Consider the following 19,511-nt stretch of genomic DNA (forward strand, 5'->3'; position numbering starts at 1 on the left):
GCAAACTCAGACAACAACTGTAATGTCAGGGTTCGAAATGGACAACGACTTGTGTGACGTAACAACGACACATTGTGTTGTAACTGACGTTAACAAAGCAAGTAATACAAAATACAACACAGGAACTTATTCTGAACTAGGACAGCACAAACGCAGGTACCTGACTTCAAAGTGCAGCAGACAAGCAACAAATATAAATTGTTCCTAATACTTCGCCATACCATAAATAATATTAATTTGAATGTAAATAAAAGAGGAATTCTCCCAAAAATATTCAACCCCCTTCCAAAAATCCTGTATACGCCTACGTGGAAAATTATTCCACAGCCGATAAAAAAACTGCAGCTTTGGCATTGAGTCCGGTGTCACTGACTGTGTGCTGTTTTATCGCGTATCGTTTCCGTAATTTACGTTGCTAACACACGGTTGGTCACAACTAGTTACTGGATTTGACGTAATTGCTCTTATCTACATTCCAGCACCACCATTGCTCCTTAATGACAAAGGTGGTAACCTGTATTCTTAACTTATGTAGGACCACAAGGAACAAGGAAAAAAGTCATGCGCATTGAAAATATTCGCACGTACTTAACATAACCTGTAACTACTCTCTGTGTTAAAGTTTTCCAATGCGACGATTTGATTCACTCTCTCTAATTTACAATCGCAACAACGTAAAGAGTCACAAGCATGGGATATTTCTGTATTAAATTCCAGGACAAGGTTTGCGCAAAACAAATTATCCAAGATCGTTTTTCCCACCTACGTCATACACGGGTTGTCTCCTCACATGTTTTGCACAAATTCTCGTTCATGTTATTTCTGATCAAAGGAAAATCACTATTCACTGCTGGATGTTATAACTCCCCAACTAACACTGCTGGATAACAAATCTACTGAACGAACGGAGCTTTGCGTTCAAAACTTCTTCATTTACACCAAGTAGAACGTTACATCGACCTTCTCCACATGACTAACATAGCATGACGTACACAAAGGGTACAAACGCAACGTCCGCCCTAAAGCAACTTCCCAGAGTAACCGAGCTTTGTTTAACAATGAACTTTTATTTTCATCTTGTAATAATTTACAGTGACGAATCGCTAACATGCGAGATATTTAATGCAAATAATATAGCAGTGGTTGGTTTATATTCGTCAAATTCTTGTTTATAATTCCTAGTATGCATGCAAAGGAAGTCAAACCAAACATTTCACTAAATTCACCTCAAATTTAAGCTTGAGCTTAGATGTAAAAACGATGAAAGCGAAGTCAAAAGACAGCTTCAATGGGCCGCCTAAAGATTCAGGTAAACCCCAACCCCAAGCATGACAGAAGCGTTCCCATGATACCACTGAACGCACCGCTGCACACAGACATGACGTCACGGGTGTGGTTTTATTCCGTCACATAAGAGCGAGTTTAACGAACGACCGCTTCCTGATACTTATGATGTACGTCTTGAGATTCCGAGACATCCAAATACGGCGAGTCAATATTGGAAGTTACTTTTTTGAAATAAACGCAAGCTCAAATATTTCAAGGTGTTGAACATTAATTATAACCATGAAAGTTCTGTATCTTACATTCAATGTTCAAACCAAGCAAAGGCATCGACCTAACAAATCTAATACAAGACTCGAAGGCTGGATCCACGCGCGCGCTTTGCTGCTAGAGCAAATTTTCGCTCTGCAGTTTATGTGAAACACAGACTCACATATATCGAAGCACTCACGAAACTCTAGGATTTGTGTTCAAACTTCCCCACGTAAACCAAGCCGAGCGTTTCCACTTGACTAACCTCGTGTCACGTGAGTAAGACTTTAGTAATATGACGTCAGTATTTACGTGGTTTTGTATCCAAAACTGTACGAAAGGACGTTTGATGCTTGTGTTGTTCTGCGTCACAATGTAACGCGTTATAACACATGGTCGCGTTTCGGCAGGGGTTTGAGTTCGGGGTGCAATGCTTAGGGGTTTTCACATGAACAGGCGTCGATTTTTCCTTTTTTTACCAGAAACGCCACGAACAAACCAACACTATTGTTACCAAACTCGACAAATCGCACACATGCGCTTGTTAACGAGCGGTTTCGCGCAACGACCATGAAGCTACCTGCGGCACCTGTCCAGAAGTAAAAACGATTCTTGCTGGAACAATTGAATTTACAGGAGAAAAATTAATTATTTGGGACATACAAGTCGTTGAATTGTTTGAGAACATTCTACAAACATTTGTATTAAAATCACTCGACAATCAGATAGTGCTTGTGTGAATATTATGTGTGTAAATGGGGGGGGCAGCAAAATTGGGTATTCGGTACAACAGCGACCTCACGAGGCAGAAAAACAACGGCGAAACATGACGTCACGGTGACGTAGAAACGACCCAGTCACAATTATATACAGAACGGAAGTTACGCAACTTACTGAGTAATACACATATATATGATATAACAAGTTAATACTGGAATAAAAATGGAGTGGAAAAGTATTCTCGAATCTCTGCACCGCGGAATGCCAAACAATCAAGCACTGATTATGACGTAAGAAATGAAAAGAACCTCGAGGAAAATCATTTGTTTTGTTTTTTCTTGGGTGAAAGCCACAAACCAACTTTTGTTGAAGATTTATTTTTTGATGATTTGTTCTTTTTCGGTTTGCCTACGTCATCCTTTCCATCGATGACGTCGGATGACTCTGCTTGTTTGCTGTGATTCGGCATTTCGAGAACACCATTGCTGTTGTCATGCCAACCAGCTTGCTTTTCTTCCGAACCCTTCGCAGTGACGTCATCATCGTTGTGTTCTAATTCTCTGATTGCCTGGCCCGGGCTGGGGGTGATTGCCCGCCTTACTGCATAGTCGGTTGGTGACGTAGATGTGACGTCATCAGATGGAATAACATTGCCCGAAGAATTTGCCCTTCGTCGAAGTTGTTGCTGTTTCACAGAATTTTGCTGTTGTCGACGGGGAATCCCCTGTGGCGAAATGGGTTTAACGACCGCTTGGTGTCGTTGTTGAAAGCTTTCAGTTGTCGAAGAATTTTTCGTTTCTGAGGAAAATTTTTTGGTTTCATAAACAAAATGTTGGTTAATTTCACACTAGTTCATGCAACACACAACACTGCATGCTGTTAAAAAGACATTGTGACGTCACAAAGGTGAGCAACATTACCATGAGTTTGAGAGCAGATTATTCATGCTTCGACTTCGACCTCCAGCACGGTTTTCTACACAAAACATCGTCACAACGTGACGTCATGCTCTCACAAAATTTAAGTAAGATGCTACGTTGCCTGGCAACAGCAATAATTCTATGCTTCAAGCGGCAAATTAAAAGAAAGTTTCCTTTGTTAAAAGTTCCACAAAATTCATGCATAAATTATCCGCTGGTTACAATTATTCTGAAATTAAATTCAAAATTCATTGCACAAAACAACAAACAACTGTTACGTAACACAATGCATTATGACGTCAATCCCACAATTTCCACGTACATCAATGACGGACAACGAGTTTTAACTTTTGTTTACATTCAAACAAGTATTATTTGCATTCACATCGGGAAGTTTACGAAGTTTCTGGGTTGTTGGATTTTATTGTTTGTAACCAAATTAAAGTATTCAAATGTTTTCGAGAATTATCCGGATAATATTTGAGTTTTTAATACAGACAAAGCTTGGGGGAACTCCCTGATGCAAGACTATCACAAAATACAGAGTGTGACGAACCTATATCAGGGACTGTCCCGTCCCCAGGCCTCAACACAAGCTTCAACATATTCCCTCCTTGCTTGATCAAGTTGATCGCTTGGGCATGTGGAATATCAACAGTGCTGTAACCATTTATCTCCACCAGAACGTCACCAACCTGTTACGTCACAATATTAACACAAACATTTCGCCGAAGTTTTTGTTCCTAATGAAAAGTTGAGAGTGATTTAATTTTGCGGTTGATCTTAGTGATGTACTTTTACTCAATAAGCTTTAATTGTTGATAGTTTTACCAAATTTAATAAAATATAAACAAGATTTACTTAATTTAATATTTCGATTGTAAACCCACAAGAAAAACTCCACCTTAATTTTTCCTGAAGCGTCAGCCGGTCCATCTTTGGCCACACGCAATACATACAATGGGATTCGATATTCCCGACCACCACGAATACCGAATCCGAATCCCGTTGGAGTGCGACGAAGTTCCACGCTGACGTAATCACTGCACAGAACAATCACAAAATAATATATGTGGATTAACAATGGCAGTTGTAAATACTTGAAACTGACACTGACTAATAATTCCTCGGTAGAATTTAAGTTTAGAGGGAAATTATTTGCTAGTGTTACAGATGGAGGTTGGGGGAGTTATAATGTTCGATGCTAACGAACTTGATTTCTTGCTGATTGTTTCCCACTATGACGTCATCGTCAACTTCTAGTGGCAAAACCCTTAATTCGATCGAGAACCCGGAATCTTTGATGAGGTTTACGATCTGTCCGTGGTGAAGGTGGGTGATGTCAACAGAGTTCACCGATAAAATCCGATCACCGACTCTTAAATGTCCGCATCTGGCTGCAGGGGAGTTCTCTATTATCCGACCTATCTTATGGGGGGCCTGGAACCCGGCTCCTGTAATGACGTCAGAGTTCAAGTAAACTGTGATACACTCTTCAACACGAATGACGTTACCGGTATTTTTAACTGAAGAAATGATGACGAAACCAAATCCCTCGTGCTCCCTCCGGTGGATGATGATGTCGAATGGTTGGGTTGCCATGGTAACAGGTGGGGGGCCGCGACTTGGTGGTCGGTGGGGGTGAGGACCTCTACTAAGCGGGCGGTTCGGGATTTCTGTGTGTACAAAAACGTCATCACGTGAAATTCCTACTCTGGCACAAGAGTAGGACATAGGTTGCTGTGGGTCATTGCTTCACAGGCTACTCTGTGTCATAGATGCGAAGGTTACCACGGATCATGACTTAATTCCTGACATAGGTTACTACAGGTCAAGAGAACTCACGTGTTGCGCCGACTCTTCTTCTGATACCGAGTTGGACGACCGCGTTCCTCGCCGCATTCCCCATCAGGGAAATCACCTAAATAACAACCAGCATATATAGTGGATGAGAGGAGGGAATATAAACGTACCTGGTTGTGTCCCATCCTCGTAACTTTCTGTCCATCCACCGTCAAAAGTTCATCTCCACTCCGTAAAGTTCCCTCCTTGTCTGCCGCTCCATCAGGAACAATGGCACCGATTGTCACCTGACAATAACTCCTTATTACGTCATAATCTCCTTGTTTAAGTTTTAATTCTACAAAATGATGCCACACTTGTATTCGTCGAACCTCATGTCCGTGACTCACCGTCTCATTTTGAACATTTCCACCAAGAATTCTGAACCCGAATCCGGATTCTTCCCTCCTTAACACCACGGTCAGATCTATGAAGTTGTCCGGTTGTGTGACGTAGGGGTCGTGGTATAAGTTGCTGGAACAATTGGTAAAAAAAAAACTTTTGTGAAACACTTCGCGGTCAGTTCAATTCATAGCAGGATTTAACGCTTGGTCACAGTTTGAATGTGGAGTCTTCGGGTTAACCAGGTTTAAAACTCTACAAAAATCGACTCACTTTCCCACGTAATGGTATTCTGACACTGGGTGATTCCCCTGTCTGTTGAAGTTCGAAGCTGGAAAAACATTGAATTCTTAAAATAATTGTCATGACAACAATAATTTACATCCAAGCGTTTGTGACGGACAAAACTCTATTTATATGAGACTTTTGTGAATGAGGAAATTGATGAGTTTTAAGTATTTCGAAGTTCTAGCAGATTGGCAGATAGATAGACTGTTTTGCCTGGGCCGCCAAGCCTGTAAACCTAATGATCTCGATACGATATCTGTGATCGCCAAGCAAGGACCTGCGAAGTGGGGCGATTCTGCCAAGCATACAGTTGTATGAAATATTACTGCATTGTCAGCAGATATTTTTATTTTTTAACAAAGTTTATTCACCGATTTGTTTCGCTCTGTATTCGTTGAGGAGTGCATTTACTGGGTGGTTGTTTCTAGTTGTTTGGATAGAACTGGACGGTGGAGCAGAAACAACTGAACCATTCTCGCTGCCAAGTCCTGGCTCGGTTTGTGACCTCTATAAAAATCATACATCACAGACATTTGACGTCGTCAGTAGGAGTACACATGTACAAGGTCAGAACATAAAATTGGACAAAAAGTTTTTTTTCCACAAAACACCAGTTTGTGACAATCAGGATTTCAAACTGGAAACAAAAGTTTATCAAAAACAAAATTCCCCCACAATGCAACGGGAAAATACGGGCATGCGGCGTGCGAGCGACACCAAGTGGCGACAGAACTAGTCGGAAAAAAACAACAATATAAGTTGGAACTTGTTACATTTCCAAAACATCTGGTAATAATTATTCCAGAGTTTCGTGCGAGGCAACCAGTGGTTCCGACCGGGGCGCCACCATGCGGTGACAGTTTTAGGCGATTCTTCATTCGCACTTTGGTATTTTCCACAATGCGCAGTGCCAGTAGTGCAAAGTTATACCAAGGATACAAATGTTTCTTATGATAAAACTTTCCATCTAGAATCAGATAGAAAGGTTGTTTGCGGCATTCGTGGCGGTCGCTCATTGGTTGGTAGCCATGTCGGAAACTGTTGAAAATTCCACAGGGATGACGTAAGCAAATAAAGGTTGGCAACCACTGGATTACGGTTTGGATCATTCTGACGACACCAACACACCACATATTGTTGCTTTTTTTCAAAGCACTTCCCGTTTTTGTTTTACAATAATTGTTTGTTACGTAACAATCGCATGCATGTAATTTACCCCGGAGCAATCCTGGAAAATCGCAGTTGAAATTTTTTCAGTTATTTTTTATCGATCTCAGCTGAAGATTAGAAATTAACCACACGATTATCTGATAATATTTACAGTAAACAAACTAACGTTCAAACAACAAGGCATTATTTGCATTGACGTATCCAGTAACAGGGTGCCTTGTCACCTCTTCAACCTCCCTTATAAAACTTCCTGGATACGCCCCTGGTTACAAAGCAGGTGTTGTTTCATCAACGGTTTACCTTCATTCTCATGTAGGATGTTGGATGGTTGGCGTAATACTGTTGGCCACCAGATGTCGGTATAACCCCATTAATATATGGCACAGTTGGTTGTTCGTACATCTGGTGCATGGCAGGCCCTCTCTGTATGACAAATATCGCCGCTGAGGTGATCGGGCATTCCTTGAGGATTTGTACCACGTTGTTATGGGGCATGTTCTGAACGGTCACCCCGTTTATCTCAAGGAGGATGTCGTCTTCCTGTCGGAGTAATACATGGCGGAGTAATACATGGCGGAGTAATACATGGCGGAGTAATACATGGGACCACATGGTGAAGGGACAAGATATGATGTTCCTACCATTAGTTCGCGACATCTGTGTCCATCCAACACCTGCTTGACCCTTTGACCTTGGGGACTATCGGATATCGTGAAACCGAATCCTTGCCCCCCCTTCTTTATAATAACCTGCATCACTAGGGGAGCAGGAAGGTTACCAAGGCTACCGGCTCTGTGACAACAACATGTGTAAGTTTGTGTCAAATCAAGCAAATCACACAAGGTCAAGTTTATCTCGACAACCAACCATGACTTTCACAAAACATCTCTATCATATGAAAAAGCGGATTCATGTGATGTCTGTGACGTAACAGGGAGACAACCACCCGTTATATGGAGGGGGGGGGGGGGTGCCAGTTGACAAACAGCACACAAAGTTTTACCTGCTAGGAAAAGAAGAGTGGTTGCCAGGCAACATTCCTCCCTGCCTGATGTTACCATGGAAACTGTCTTCGTTAGCGAGTGGGGAGGTGATATCAGGCATGGACTTGGAAGGACTCGCGAAGTCTCCTGAATATTCAACCATGAGATACAAATTATTGTAAGTGTGAGTTCAGCTGACATAATGTCCTCACCCCCACCATGATGACCTTCAAGTTGATTGTTGAGAACCCTGAGTTGACGTTCGAATTCTTCCACCGGTTTATCATCGGGATCGATCGCTTGAGTTGTTAAAAAGTTCGTTCCAGAATCCTCAGAGTCGACTAAGAGGGGATATCCCCTGGTTGAAACAGGTTGATTAAACTCTTTGTGACGAAACAATTAGCAGCAGAATCCCAACCAGACGTTTTGATTCCACAAACATACGTCATCACGTGCTAATTCAACAACATTTTACTGCTGCTTACAAACGTTATGTAAATCGTAAAGTTTTTCCAACCCTTTCATTGTAACCTTTAGGTGACCTCTAAACACGTGACATTCGTTTCTAAATTTAAAAAAACGCGCTCATTGAACTCCCACACGAGGTTATTCCCCGCTTGTTAGTCATTGGCGCAGAATCCACCACTGTATGATTTCTATGTTACCTGCAAAGTTGCAGGGTGACGATTTGAGAAATTGGAATCGCCTGGAAAAGTTTGACGACATCCGGGTGCGTCCAACCAAGCACACACGTGTCATTCACACGTACAATCACGTCACCTGTTTAAGAACAAAACATTTGAGTTTCAGGAGAAAATTTGACATCAAAGATTTTTTTTGCTTAAAAGATGCTATAAATTCCTGCTTGATTACAATCACATGTTGTCAGTAACAGAATGGTTGGGGGATTCCCCTTCATCTTACAAACACTACACATGTGCTGGGGGAATACCCAGTGATAAGAATGATATTCCTACCAGGTTGAATGTTTCCGGTTTTGGCCGCTGGGCCGTCAGAGACAACACTTTTGATTTGAAGAAATTCCTCTGGGTCGTCTCCCCCAACTATCGTGAACCCAAACCCACGAGGACTTTTCTCAATGGGTACAAGATGGGGATCCCCCTTCAGCATTGCTGGGTCTGTTGTGAAGGGGAAACTTTGGGGGTCATTGGTGGGTGAAGGATCATGGGTCGGAGTTGGGTCCCGGTCTGAATAATCGCTTGAGTCAGCATTGGAATGAAATGAGTAAAACATGCAATTGTCACATCACAGTATAAAGCTGTTCGTGGCATTCTACGTAGCAAACCTGATTCTCCGATGCTCTTTAGTTGATCTTGGCCACTAGATGGTGATGTTTCAGTGTTTTCCTCTGGGGACTTCCCCTTTGCCTCAAGAACAGGATTCCCGAACTGAGTTTTTTTCTCAATGTGGCTGCAAACAAACACACATTGTCAACTTCAAACAAACACACATTGTCAACTTCAAACAATCACACATTGTCAACTTCAAACAAACACACATTGTCAACTTCAAACAATCACACATTGTCAACTTCAAACAAACACACATTGTCAACTTCAAACAATCACACATTGTCAACTTCAAACAATCACACAATGTCAACTTCAAACAATCACACATTGTCAACTTCAAACAAACACACATTGTCAACTTCAAACAAACACACATTGTCAACTTCAAACAATCACACAATGTCAACTTCAAACAAACACACATTGTCAACTTCAAACAATCACACATTGTCAACTTCAAACAAACACACATTGTCAACTTCAAACAATCACACATTGTCAACTTCAAACAATCACACATTGTCAACTTCAAACAATCACACATTGTCAACTTCAAACAATCACACAATGTCAACTTCAAACAATCACACATTGTCAACTTCAAACAAACACACATTGTCAACTTCAAACAATCACACAATGTCAACTTCAAACAAACACACATTGTCAACTTCAAACAATCACACATTGTCAACTTCAAACAAACACACATTGTCAACTTCAAACAAACACACATTGTCAACTTCAAACAATCACACATTGTCAACTTCAAACAAACACACATTGTCAACTTCAAACAATCACACATTGTCAACTTCAAACAATCACACAATGTCAACTTCAAACAATCACACATTGTCAACTTCAAACAATCACACAATGTCAACTTCAAACAATCACACATTGTCAACTTCAAACAATCACACATTGTCAACTTCAAACAAACACACATTGTCAACTTCAAACAATCACACAATGTCAACTTCAAACAATCACACATTGTCAACTTCAAACAATCACACATTGTCAACTTCAAACAATCACACAATGTCAACTTCAAACAATCACACATTGTCAACTTCAAACAAACACACATTGTCAACTTCAAACAAACACACATTGTCAACTTCAAACAATCACACATTGTCAACTTCAAACAAACACACATTGTCAACTTCAAACAATCACACATTGTCAACTTCAAACAATCACACATTGTCAACTTCAAACAAACACACATTGTCAACTTCAAACAAACACACATTGTCAACTTCAAACAAACACACATTGTCAACTTCAAACAAACACACATTGTCAACTTCAAACAAACACACATTGTCAACTTCAAACAATCACACATTATCAACTTCCACAATTAACAGATTTTTAGGCAGGAAACTATTTAATTGTTTTAAGATTAATTAAATAATAAGCAACCTTTGTGATGTAATAATGGAATACTCACTCGACATAATAGACACCATATTGTGGGTCATCAACTTTTTCCCAACCATACGGTAATTCTAAAAACAACATAGAGTTGAAGTTTTATTGATTTGTGACAACAAGATTTCAACCAACCATTGTCGTCGCAGTCTTCCAGTTTTTTTCGTGACGCAGAATCGAGTCTTGGATCCAACCATGACGTCTTCTTTCCAACATGACTGAAACACAACAATAAACTGATTTGTCTGCTTACAAAACATGCCACTGGCGATAGAAACAACTTTTATCTGGATTTGTTCAAGATCAGGATTATCTTGACTTCACTGGGGTTTGAACTAACAACCTGTCTCCTGATACACTATAGTAAATATCTGTACAACTACTGACGGTTTTGTAAACACAAGTTTTGTTTTTGTTAAAACACGAAAATTATCTGAAGACATCCATACAAAGATATACCTATGGATTTATTAAGATTGCAAATATGTTGGAATTTATTAATTATTATGCTAACTTACACCTGCCCAAGAGTTGGTGACATCATCAAACCAGCAGTGGTGATGTCATCAAACTCACAGGTATAAATGGTAACACAGATGAAGTTTACAAGAAATTAACCTTCAAGATTACATTTTGCCAAAACATGATTTTTTTTTGACACAAATATTAGTTCAGAAAAACTACCAACAGATTCTTAATTGACCAAAGACAAGTTTTCAATAAATCTGAATGACAAATAAATGTGACAGCATTCCACTAAGACTCAATGAACTACTCCTCTGTTACGACCACTGGTAAAATTCTCAAAGGTTGTTGCGACAAATTAAATCGACACTTGTTGCGCTTCATTGAACGTAACTTGATACCGAGGAATGCGTGACATACCGACCCACTATTTACTATATCATGGGGCATTGTGACATAAGAGTACTGTATGCTACATCTTGGTGGTGGTTATTAAATTTTAATTCAGAAGAACTTTACTTTAATGAATCTATTAGGTGAGGTTGCAAAGGCATAGTTTGTTTGCGCAAAACCACCTTCAAAACTATGGAGACAACAAAAATAAAAATGTATTCACAGAAGAACTCACAAGCATTAGATTTATTCCAACTATAAATTAACTTCAACTAAAACAAGAATTTTGTTGATTGTTAGAATTTTGTTAAGGCTTTATTTTAGTTCACAAATTGTCAAAATTTTTCCTGGAGGAAATTTGGAAGTGGAATTCAATAATGGCAATCTCAGGGGAGGGTCAGTTTGAAAACCAACACCAAAATAATCAATACAAAGCTAATTTCAAACTCTGCACAACCATAATTTCAAACCCTGCACATTGGGTTTAGTTAATCTGGTCATGGTTCAACGATCAACCAACAATAATCTGTTTGATATGAAAAACGGGGTTCTCCCTAATAGGAAGGGGTAATTACGGAGGATATTGGCTGGTATTACTACAGGGTATTTCCCAACATAATCAGAAAATAAATTATGCAGCAATGAACCAAATAACTTGCCAGTTGTGAAGTTCTTAAACATTGCTTGTTCATATTTGAGTGAACTGCAATAACTTACTCAATTCCAGTTCATATTTCAGTAAACTGTAATAATTTACTTAATTCTTGTTCGTATTTGAGTATATTGTAATAACTTACTCAATTCTTGTTCGTATTTGAGTATACTGTAATAACTTACTCAATTCTTGTTCGTATTTGAGTATACGGTAATAACTTACTCAATTCTAGTTCATATTTGAGTATACTGTAATAACTTACTCAATTCTTGTTCATATTTGAGTAAACTGTAATAACTTACTCTATTCTTGTTCATATTTGAGTAAACTGTAATAACTTAATTAATTCTTGTTCGTATTTGAGTAAATTGTAATAACTTACTCAATTCTGGTTCTTATTTGAGTAAACTGTAATAACTTACTCAATGAAGTAGAAATCGCCCGTTTCAGTTTGAGCGATCTCCCATCCGTCAGGTAGAGGTCCGAGAAGCTTTTCAGAAGACAACAGCGACATTTTCATATCGTTATCCTTTGTACCCCCACCTGTACACAGCAATGTTAAATTACATACTTCCACAGTGACAACAAATCAACCCAGTGGTCGAGTCGGTCTTTCTGGGCGAACTCAGTTTTAAGTAAAACAATTATGATGAAATAAGTCACAGCAAAGTTACTGAGAAAGTGGAAAATAATTTGATAAATCCATGCTGCAAAGATTAGGACTTCGAACACAATGGATAAATTGACTTGTCATCCATAAATTGCATTGTCAACAATAAATTGCCTTGTCAACAATCATACATTTATACTGCTATTTTTGTTGCCAGGCATACTAATTAATCAGAATTGCTCTTCTGGCACTTAGTTTCTAAAGTGTTTATTGGAAACCAACGTTTCGTCTGCCATCCGGCGAGACTTCTTCAGGGTTATGTCAACAGTAAAGCATCACGCACATAAAACACTAAAAACGTAGGAAAAATGCAGGAAAAACACAAGGAAAAAGGAATAGATAACACTGGCACCGCTTGCATCGTCACGTGAACCAGGTGTGTAGCGGGGCGTAACATTTACAACAAGTTATTGTATACAGCTGGAAAATATACGCATTGCTCCTTATCGTGTATGCAATTGTCGTTTTTATGGATGTGGAGCGTCTCCAGGAACAGACGTTTTGTATGATCGTCCTCCATCTCTAGGATTTGCACGTCATCAAAGTTGACTCGGTGGCCGAGTGTGGCAGCGTGTTTTGCCAGTGCTGTCCTCTGGCTGTTCTTCGCTGCAACGTCGCGGCGATGCTCTTTTAACCGAGTCTGTAACCTTCTCCCTGTCTCGCCGATGTACGCTCCACCGCAGTCCTTGCACATCGGCGAGACAGGGAGAAGGTTACAGACTCGGTTAAAAGAGCATCGCCGCGACGTTGCAGCGAAGAACAGCCAGAGGACAGCACTGACAAAACACGCTGCCACACTCGGCCACCGAGTTAACTTTGATGACGTGCAAATCCTAAAGATGGAGGACGATCATACAAAACGTCTGTTCCTGGAGACGCTCCACATCCACAAAAACGACCATTGCATAAACGATAAGGAGCAATGCGTATATTTTCCAGCTGTATACAACAACTTGTTGTAAATGTTACGCCTCGCTACACACCTGGTTCACGTGACGATGCAAGCGGTGCCAGTGTTATCTATTCCTTTTTCCTTGTGTTTTTCCTGCGTTTTTCCTACGTTTTTAGTGTTTTATGTGCGTGATGCTTTACTGTTGACATAACCCTGAAGAAGTCTCGCCGGATGGCAGACGAAACGTTGGTTTCCAATAAACACTTTAGAAACTAAGTGCCAGAAGAGCAATTCTGATTAATCATACATTTAGTTAAAAACTGTACACTTATTCAATGAAACCATCATGTTCAACATAAACATCATATTGACTGAAAACATGGAATAAATGATCGGTAAATATATCTTGGTTAATTGTGAGGTTCTGAACAGCGACACAGGAGAAATGTTACACAATTTTCCTGCAGCAATTATCAACACGGCATAATTGTGGTCGCATTGCGATAAAAACTTTAGACAAACCAGGGATTTGTGGTTCAGGACTTGATGCATCAGAAGTTGATTTTGTCGTCACTGATAGTCCTTTCTTCGACTCTTTCGGGGGAAATATTCGACGAGTCGGAGCTGTAAGAACAACATAAGGTTAAAAGCATGCAGTTAATTTCTTGTTCCCGTGTAGAGCAAAAGTAAAAGGTACAAAAAAATGTTCAAACTTTTCATTCAAATATTTGTTCGTGGTCAACAAACTGACCGTTCACTCCACGCCAAACCACAAAAGATCATCATATTTACACAGCTACCTTACAGGAAGCAAATTTTGGAATAACGCAAACTTTTTTATAATTTTATCTTTTAGAAAAGTTATTTTGTTACTTACACAAAAAAGCAAAAAAAATAATAATTAAAAAAAACGAATCAAAAAGTTTAAAATCCTGAATGGGTTAACATTGAAATAATTGAAACAAGGTCGTCTAGAAAAGTTCTTTAAATTTTTTATACAAAATCGGTGCATTATGTTTGATACAATCCATGTAAGTTTATAACAGATTCAAATACAGGAATTTAACTCATGATTTAATAAATCTTCAAAAGAAACAGTAAACCCATGTAACTGCTAAGAAATTTGTCAGATTTTTTATAAGTTTTGATTGTGACTACAATCATCCCCGATGTTATCACATTACATCTGTTTTTACTCCTTTTAACCTTTGCTTTTTATCGCATGACCCAAGGGAACCCTCTGTTCTGCTTCTTATCTAAACTATTGCATTCCTTTTTTTGTCTTCTTGCCTGCATTTCACATTGGGAATGATTGTAGTTAAAATCAAAAAATCTGAAAACTGAATTTCTTAGCAGTTACATTTACTGTTTGTTTTAAAGAACCAAATAATCAAGATGATTGACAATGTTGTGTCCATGTTAATGTTCAGATAGACTCTTTGTTTTAAATAATGACAACTCAGCTGAAGACTTACAACCGTTGGATGAGGGAAGTTCAATGTTCGATCGATTCCTTTTACGTTTTCCATCGGACGAAGGATGCATCCCTGGTAAGTCACTCGCCGAGTTTGATCGGCGGACGGATGGGGGGGAGAGAGGTACTGGGGGAGGTTTTGGAGTCCCGTAATAATTCCCTAAACAAGTTGTGAATTACAATCACATTTTCTAGATCAAGCAAACCAAATAAAAAAAAACATGAGTGGAGTTGTCAGTGCTTGGTCAGATAAAATTGCGTAACTTTTGACCTAACTAGTGATTCAGAAAAGTTGTTTGCATTCAGTTATTCCTGACGGATATTGTAATTTTCAGTCTCTACTTAAGAACTGACACACTTTATTAAACTCTGTATGGTAAGCAGGGATATTATGGTTTGAAGCCTGGTTAAGTTTTATTGACTTTCAAGCTTATTTAACTTGATACATAATCTCCAACACACTGTCCACCTAACTATACAAAATACAGGACTGAAATACAATATTATCCACAGACCACAAACATTAGGTCCAGAATACATATTGGACACAAAGCATTTCCAAAAATTCACGAAAACTCATCAATATTTAATTTTCCTATAAATTATTTCAATGTTTTGTTAAACTGCAACGTTTCCAGCCAAGCAGACAGTTGGTGGAAAACAATTAAATCTTAAGCAGCATTGACACAAATTCGTATTTGTTTTTGTTTCATGTTGATAATGATACAATAAAAGTTTACCCAAGAAACTAGTAACTGGGCAAGGAATCTTATGAGGTGTTGACAATTATGTTGTTCGTCAAATATAGCAATATGTTTCCATGGCAACTGAACTTTTCACACAAACCATTTCCTCACCTTCGTACATCCCACTTTCGAGCAAAGCACCAGATTTTTCCAGTTCTCGAAATTCGTCGATACTCAAGAAGTTGTAATCCTTTCCGTCGACTTCACCATCACGTAAAGGTCTTGTAGTGCCTGGAAAAAAACTTACTTTAAAACAAGATAAATTCCACAGGATTTGTGATTATAAGGACAAGCTGTGCCTGCACTTCCCCCAACATTACATAAAATTTTAACCACCACAAGATTTATGTAAGTTCAAGTATAGAGAATATGTTTAATTTTTGAGAATGAAATAAAAACTGTTGCATTGCAATCTTTATTGCCTCAAAAACAAGGCAAGAAAATTTTAATGTGATTAATATTTATTTTCTTGATGCAGAAATATCAAAGTAACAAATTAATCGAATCTTCACTTTTCGTGCAATGTTTAAGGTTGGATTGTATTAATATTTTATAACAATAATTCTATAAATGGTTAACAAATGTGATACATCATAATTAACATTAAACTCTTACATGGCAAAGTTCGGAGATACAAGTTGTCCCTTATTGCAACTTGAAGCTGATGGTCAACTGTCCCTTTGTTGAATCTCTGACTCAGAAAAAGTTTCAAGTCTTTCGTCAAGGTTTGACCTGAAGTTTAAAACAGTTAACACTTCATCAAATATACATTGGCTGCAATACCTACAGAACAGCCCAAGTCAACACGTAGTCAAAATAATTGCAACATATTATCGCATTTAGTTAAAAAGTTAAATAAATTAGCTGCAATCGATTCGTTCTGGCTTGGCTGCAATACTTATTTGTTCATTGAAAACAGGGTAGCCAAACTTTTCCTTTTTTGTAAGAGTTTTGCATGTTTTTACCACAAGCGTCTTAGGAAAATACAAATTAATATGTAATATATCTACTAAACATCCTTTTTGGGTGTTTTTCCATCTTAAATGCTTATTTTAATCAAAGGCGAATTGTTAGTTGGGCAACATGATGGTCGTTTTACAAGTATGGACAACAGACCCTGTACACCTCCAAAGATCTTCGGTATATTTTGATTTTATACACATAACAAAGCAGCTTGCTGATAATTTAGTTCAGACGAGTGGTAACCATGACAACGTGACTATTTCATGTAAAGAACCCACTGGCGTAGAGTATGGGGGTGCAGGGGTGTTTGTTTGTAGCAAAATCCATGTTTCGTCCAAAAAAGATGCTAACATGGACCACGCTACAACTTGTATATTATGGTGTGCAAACAACTTTCTGACAAAAGTATTTTTTATTCGCCGCACTACCCACTGATGTGCAAAACTCTATACCTATGAAAGAACCTGTTGATGTTTGTAACAGATATTGGATTTCAATAATTGGAATATCCTATCTAAAAATAAAACAAAACTTTTGCAAACTTGTCATTAAGCTACTTTGTACAAAAGTTGAAATGAAAACACCAACTCACGATACATGTTATTACCTTCTTTGACGGTTTTGAATCTCACTGGGTCTCTGGCTTGTTTAATCATGTTGTTCAAATCATAAAGCGTTAATCCAACCACTGATTTGTCGTTTACTTCCAGGAGAATTTCACTTTCCAAGATTTTACCACTGCAAAAAGAAGTCAGGGTTTTCTTTAAAATAAAAATCGAGCTTTCACAGATTGGAAAGTTTATTACTTGCGCAGAGGTTTTTTACCAGAGGGATGTTAGTTGACAAAAAAAAATCGCCAGTTAACAAAACTTTGAATGCGGGTTACTCGGCCGCCCTACGAGGTAGCAGCTTGATTTTTTTTACACGTAGGCTAAACTTTCTAAAGATATCAAATATATAATAAACAAACATATTTTATAATCAGCTGAATAAAGCCTTTTTAAATCAATCTGTTAGACAGCTCTTTGAAAGATGTTTTTATTTTTATCAGAAAAATATATTTCGCCCTGAAAGGGCATCATCAGTTTTTGCAAAGTGTACAAAACATCGTAAAACAACTGTCTGCCAAATAAAGGAAAGTACCTGAAAAAATATTAAAAAATTAAAGAATGCAAATTAAATTTTTAATTTTTTAATATTGCTTTCCTTTATTTGGCAGACAGTTGTTTTACGATGTTTTGTACACTTTGCAAAAACTGATGATGCCCTTGTCAGGGCAAAATATATTTTTCTGATAAAAATAAAAACATCTTTTAAAGAGCTGTCTAACAGATTGATTTAAAAAGGCTTTACTCAGCTACTATAATACGTTATCAATCGACAGCCTTTCGCCTTCATTCTATTAAATAAAATAAAATTTGGCCTTCTAACAAAACGCTAACATTGTCAAATTTGCAAAACAAAAACCATACCACCCTTATTTTTCCATGTTTTGCGCACATCACGAATACATTTAAGCCATAACACCATGCTGCTGAAATCCTTTTGAACTAACAACCTTACACACTCCTGCTATCGAATAAAACCAAATTTGGCCTTCTAACAAAACAAGAACCTTCTTTGTATGATTTTTGTTTTGCAAATTTGAAAATGTTTTTGTTAGAAGGCCAAATTAGGTTTTATTCGATAGCAGGAGTGTGTAAGGTTGTTGGTTCAAAAGGATTTCAGCGGCATAGTAACCCGCGTTCAAAGTTCTGTTAACTGGCGATTTTTTTTGTCAACTAACATCCCTCAAGTGTTTCTTTCAGTGATCATTGATTGCCCAGACAATGTGCTCAGGGATATTTTCCTTGGTTGGAGTGTAAATCTAACTTACCTGTGGTAAATAACTTTGTCCTGCTTAACTTGACCAAAATAAGGGAACTTCACTTCTTCCGCGCCCCCTTTAATCACCAAATTAAGTTGCCCAGTTTTACTCCTACTAACCACACTTTCGTGAACACGATCCGACCAATGCTTGTGTTTTTTTCCTCCAGACATTTTGAAATCTTTCACACAAACTTTCCAGGGAAACAATAATCACATTTTACGTTTTATACAAAATTGTTTCAATAACCTAAAATAGTTTTTTGATGGTAATTATTATAGAAAACTTTGAGAAAACAATTCAAAAACTTTCAAACAAGATTATTAACAGCATAAGAGTAATAATTCTTAAAATAAGATAAACACCCGCAAAGCAAAGTCTTTAAAAAGGCTCATTTTTAAATCAAAAACACTTCAAAAAGACAAGCAACAAATTCAAACTAATCCAGACCACCCTGGTTAGGAGCGGATACCATTTTAAATTGATGTTGTTTCTATGAAATTAAACTGGCACAAAAAGTTGAAATGTGACGCTTTGTCTACTGTAAAACTTTAATAATTACTAAAGTACAGTGTATTTTTGACAATATTTCCCCTCCAAAGATGTCTAAAAAATCAAATGTAGGGCACTTAAAACAAGGCAATTAACCAATGCGCTATGGTAGCAAGACAGAATTTTTGTGTTAAAATCTGTTGTAGCGTATTGCTTAAAGAATTAATCGTCTGGTAATTAACCTAATATTCGTTAGTTGCAATAACGCCCGAGACTCATTAAAAAGAGCACCAGCGATATCCGACCAAAGGGGCGCCCATGGCCCAAAACGCCG

The 19,511-nt window shown here is 38.2% G+C and overlaps 1 protein-coding gene across 1 annotated transcript; it reads right to left on the reverse strand.

Moving 5' to 3' along the window:
• Positions 1 to 1,137: 1,137 nt before the first annotated feature.
• LOC145909229 (membrane-associated guanylate kinase, WW and PDZ domain-containing protein 3-like) lies at positions 1,138 to 18,930 on the reverse strand. The gene is made up of 25 exons (XM_082996560.1): positions 18,695 to 18,930; positions 17,426 to 17,556; positions 16,471 to 16,587; positions 15,967 to 16,086; positions 15,111 to 15,269; positions 14,158 to 14,259; positions 12,496 to 12,616; positions 10,696 to 10,778; positions 10,580 to 10,637; positions 9,108 to 9,232; positions 8,779 to 9,009; positions 8,467 to 8,581; positions 8,014 to 8,159; positions 7,822 to 7,948; positions 7,460 to 7,610; positions 7,119 to 7,358; positions 6,020 to 6,155; positions 5,634 to 5,691; positions 5,369 to 5,492; positions 5,150 to 5,266; positions 5,022 to 5,097; positions 4,390 to 4,852; positions 4,081 to 4,219; positions 3,733 to 3,871; positions 1,138 to 3,054 (listed from the first exon to the last, which is right to left on the reverse strand). The coding sequence occupies exons 1-25, from the start codon at positions 18,856 to 18,858 to the stop codon at positions 2,576 to 2,578; spliced, it is 3,921 nt and encodes a 1,306-aa protein (XP_082852686.1). The 5' UTR covers positions 18,859 to 18,930; the 3' UTR covers positions 1,138 to 2,575.
• Between the last annotated feature and the right edge of the window lie 581 nt (positions 18,931 to 19,511).

Source organism: Ascidia mentula, chromosome 7 (assembly GCF_947561715.1).
Source record: "Ascidia mentula chromosome 7, kaAscMent1.1, whole genome shotgun sequence".
NCBI classification, from domain to species: domain Eukaryota; kingdom Metazoa; phylum Chordata; class Ascidiacea; order Phlebobranchia; family Ascidiidae; genus Ascidia; species Ascidia mentula.

What these genes read in the sequence shown, in the direction of transcription:
- LOC145909229 (XM_082996560.1), bottom strand. Translation starts at nt 18,858, where the DNA reads ATGTCTGGAGGAAAAAAACACAAGCATTGGTCGGATCGTGTTCACGAA. An exon ending in GGCGATTTCTACTTCATTGA is followed by an intron (nt 10,779 to 12,495) that starts GTAAGTTATTAC and finishes GTTGTGTTTCAG; the next exon opens with TCATGTTGGAAAGAAGACGT. An exon ending in ACGCTTCAGGAAAAATTAAG is followed by an intron (nt 3,872 to 4,080) that starts GTGGAGTTTTTC and finishes GTGACGTAACAG; the next exon opens with GTTGGTGACGTTCTGGTGGA.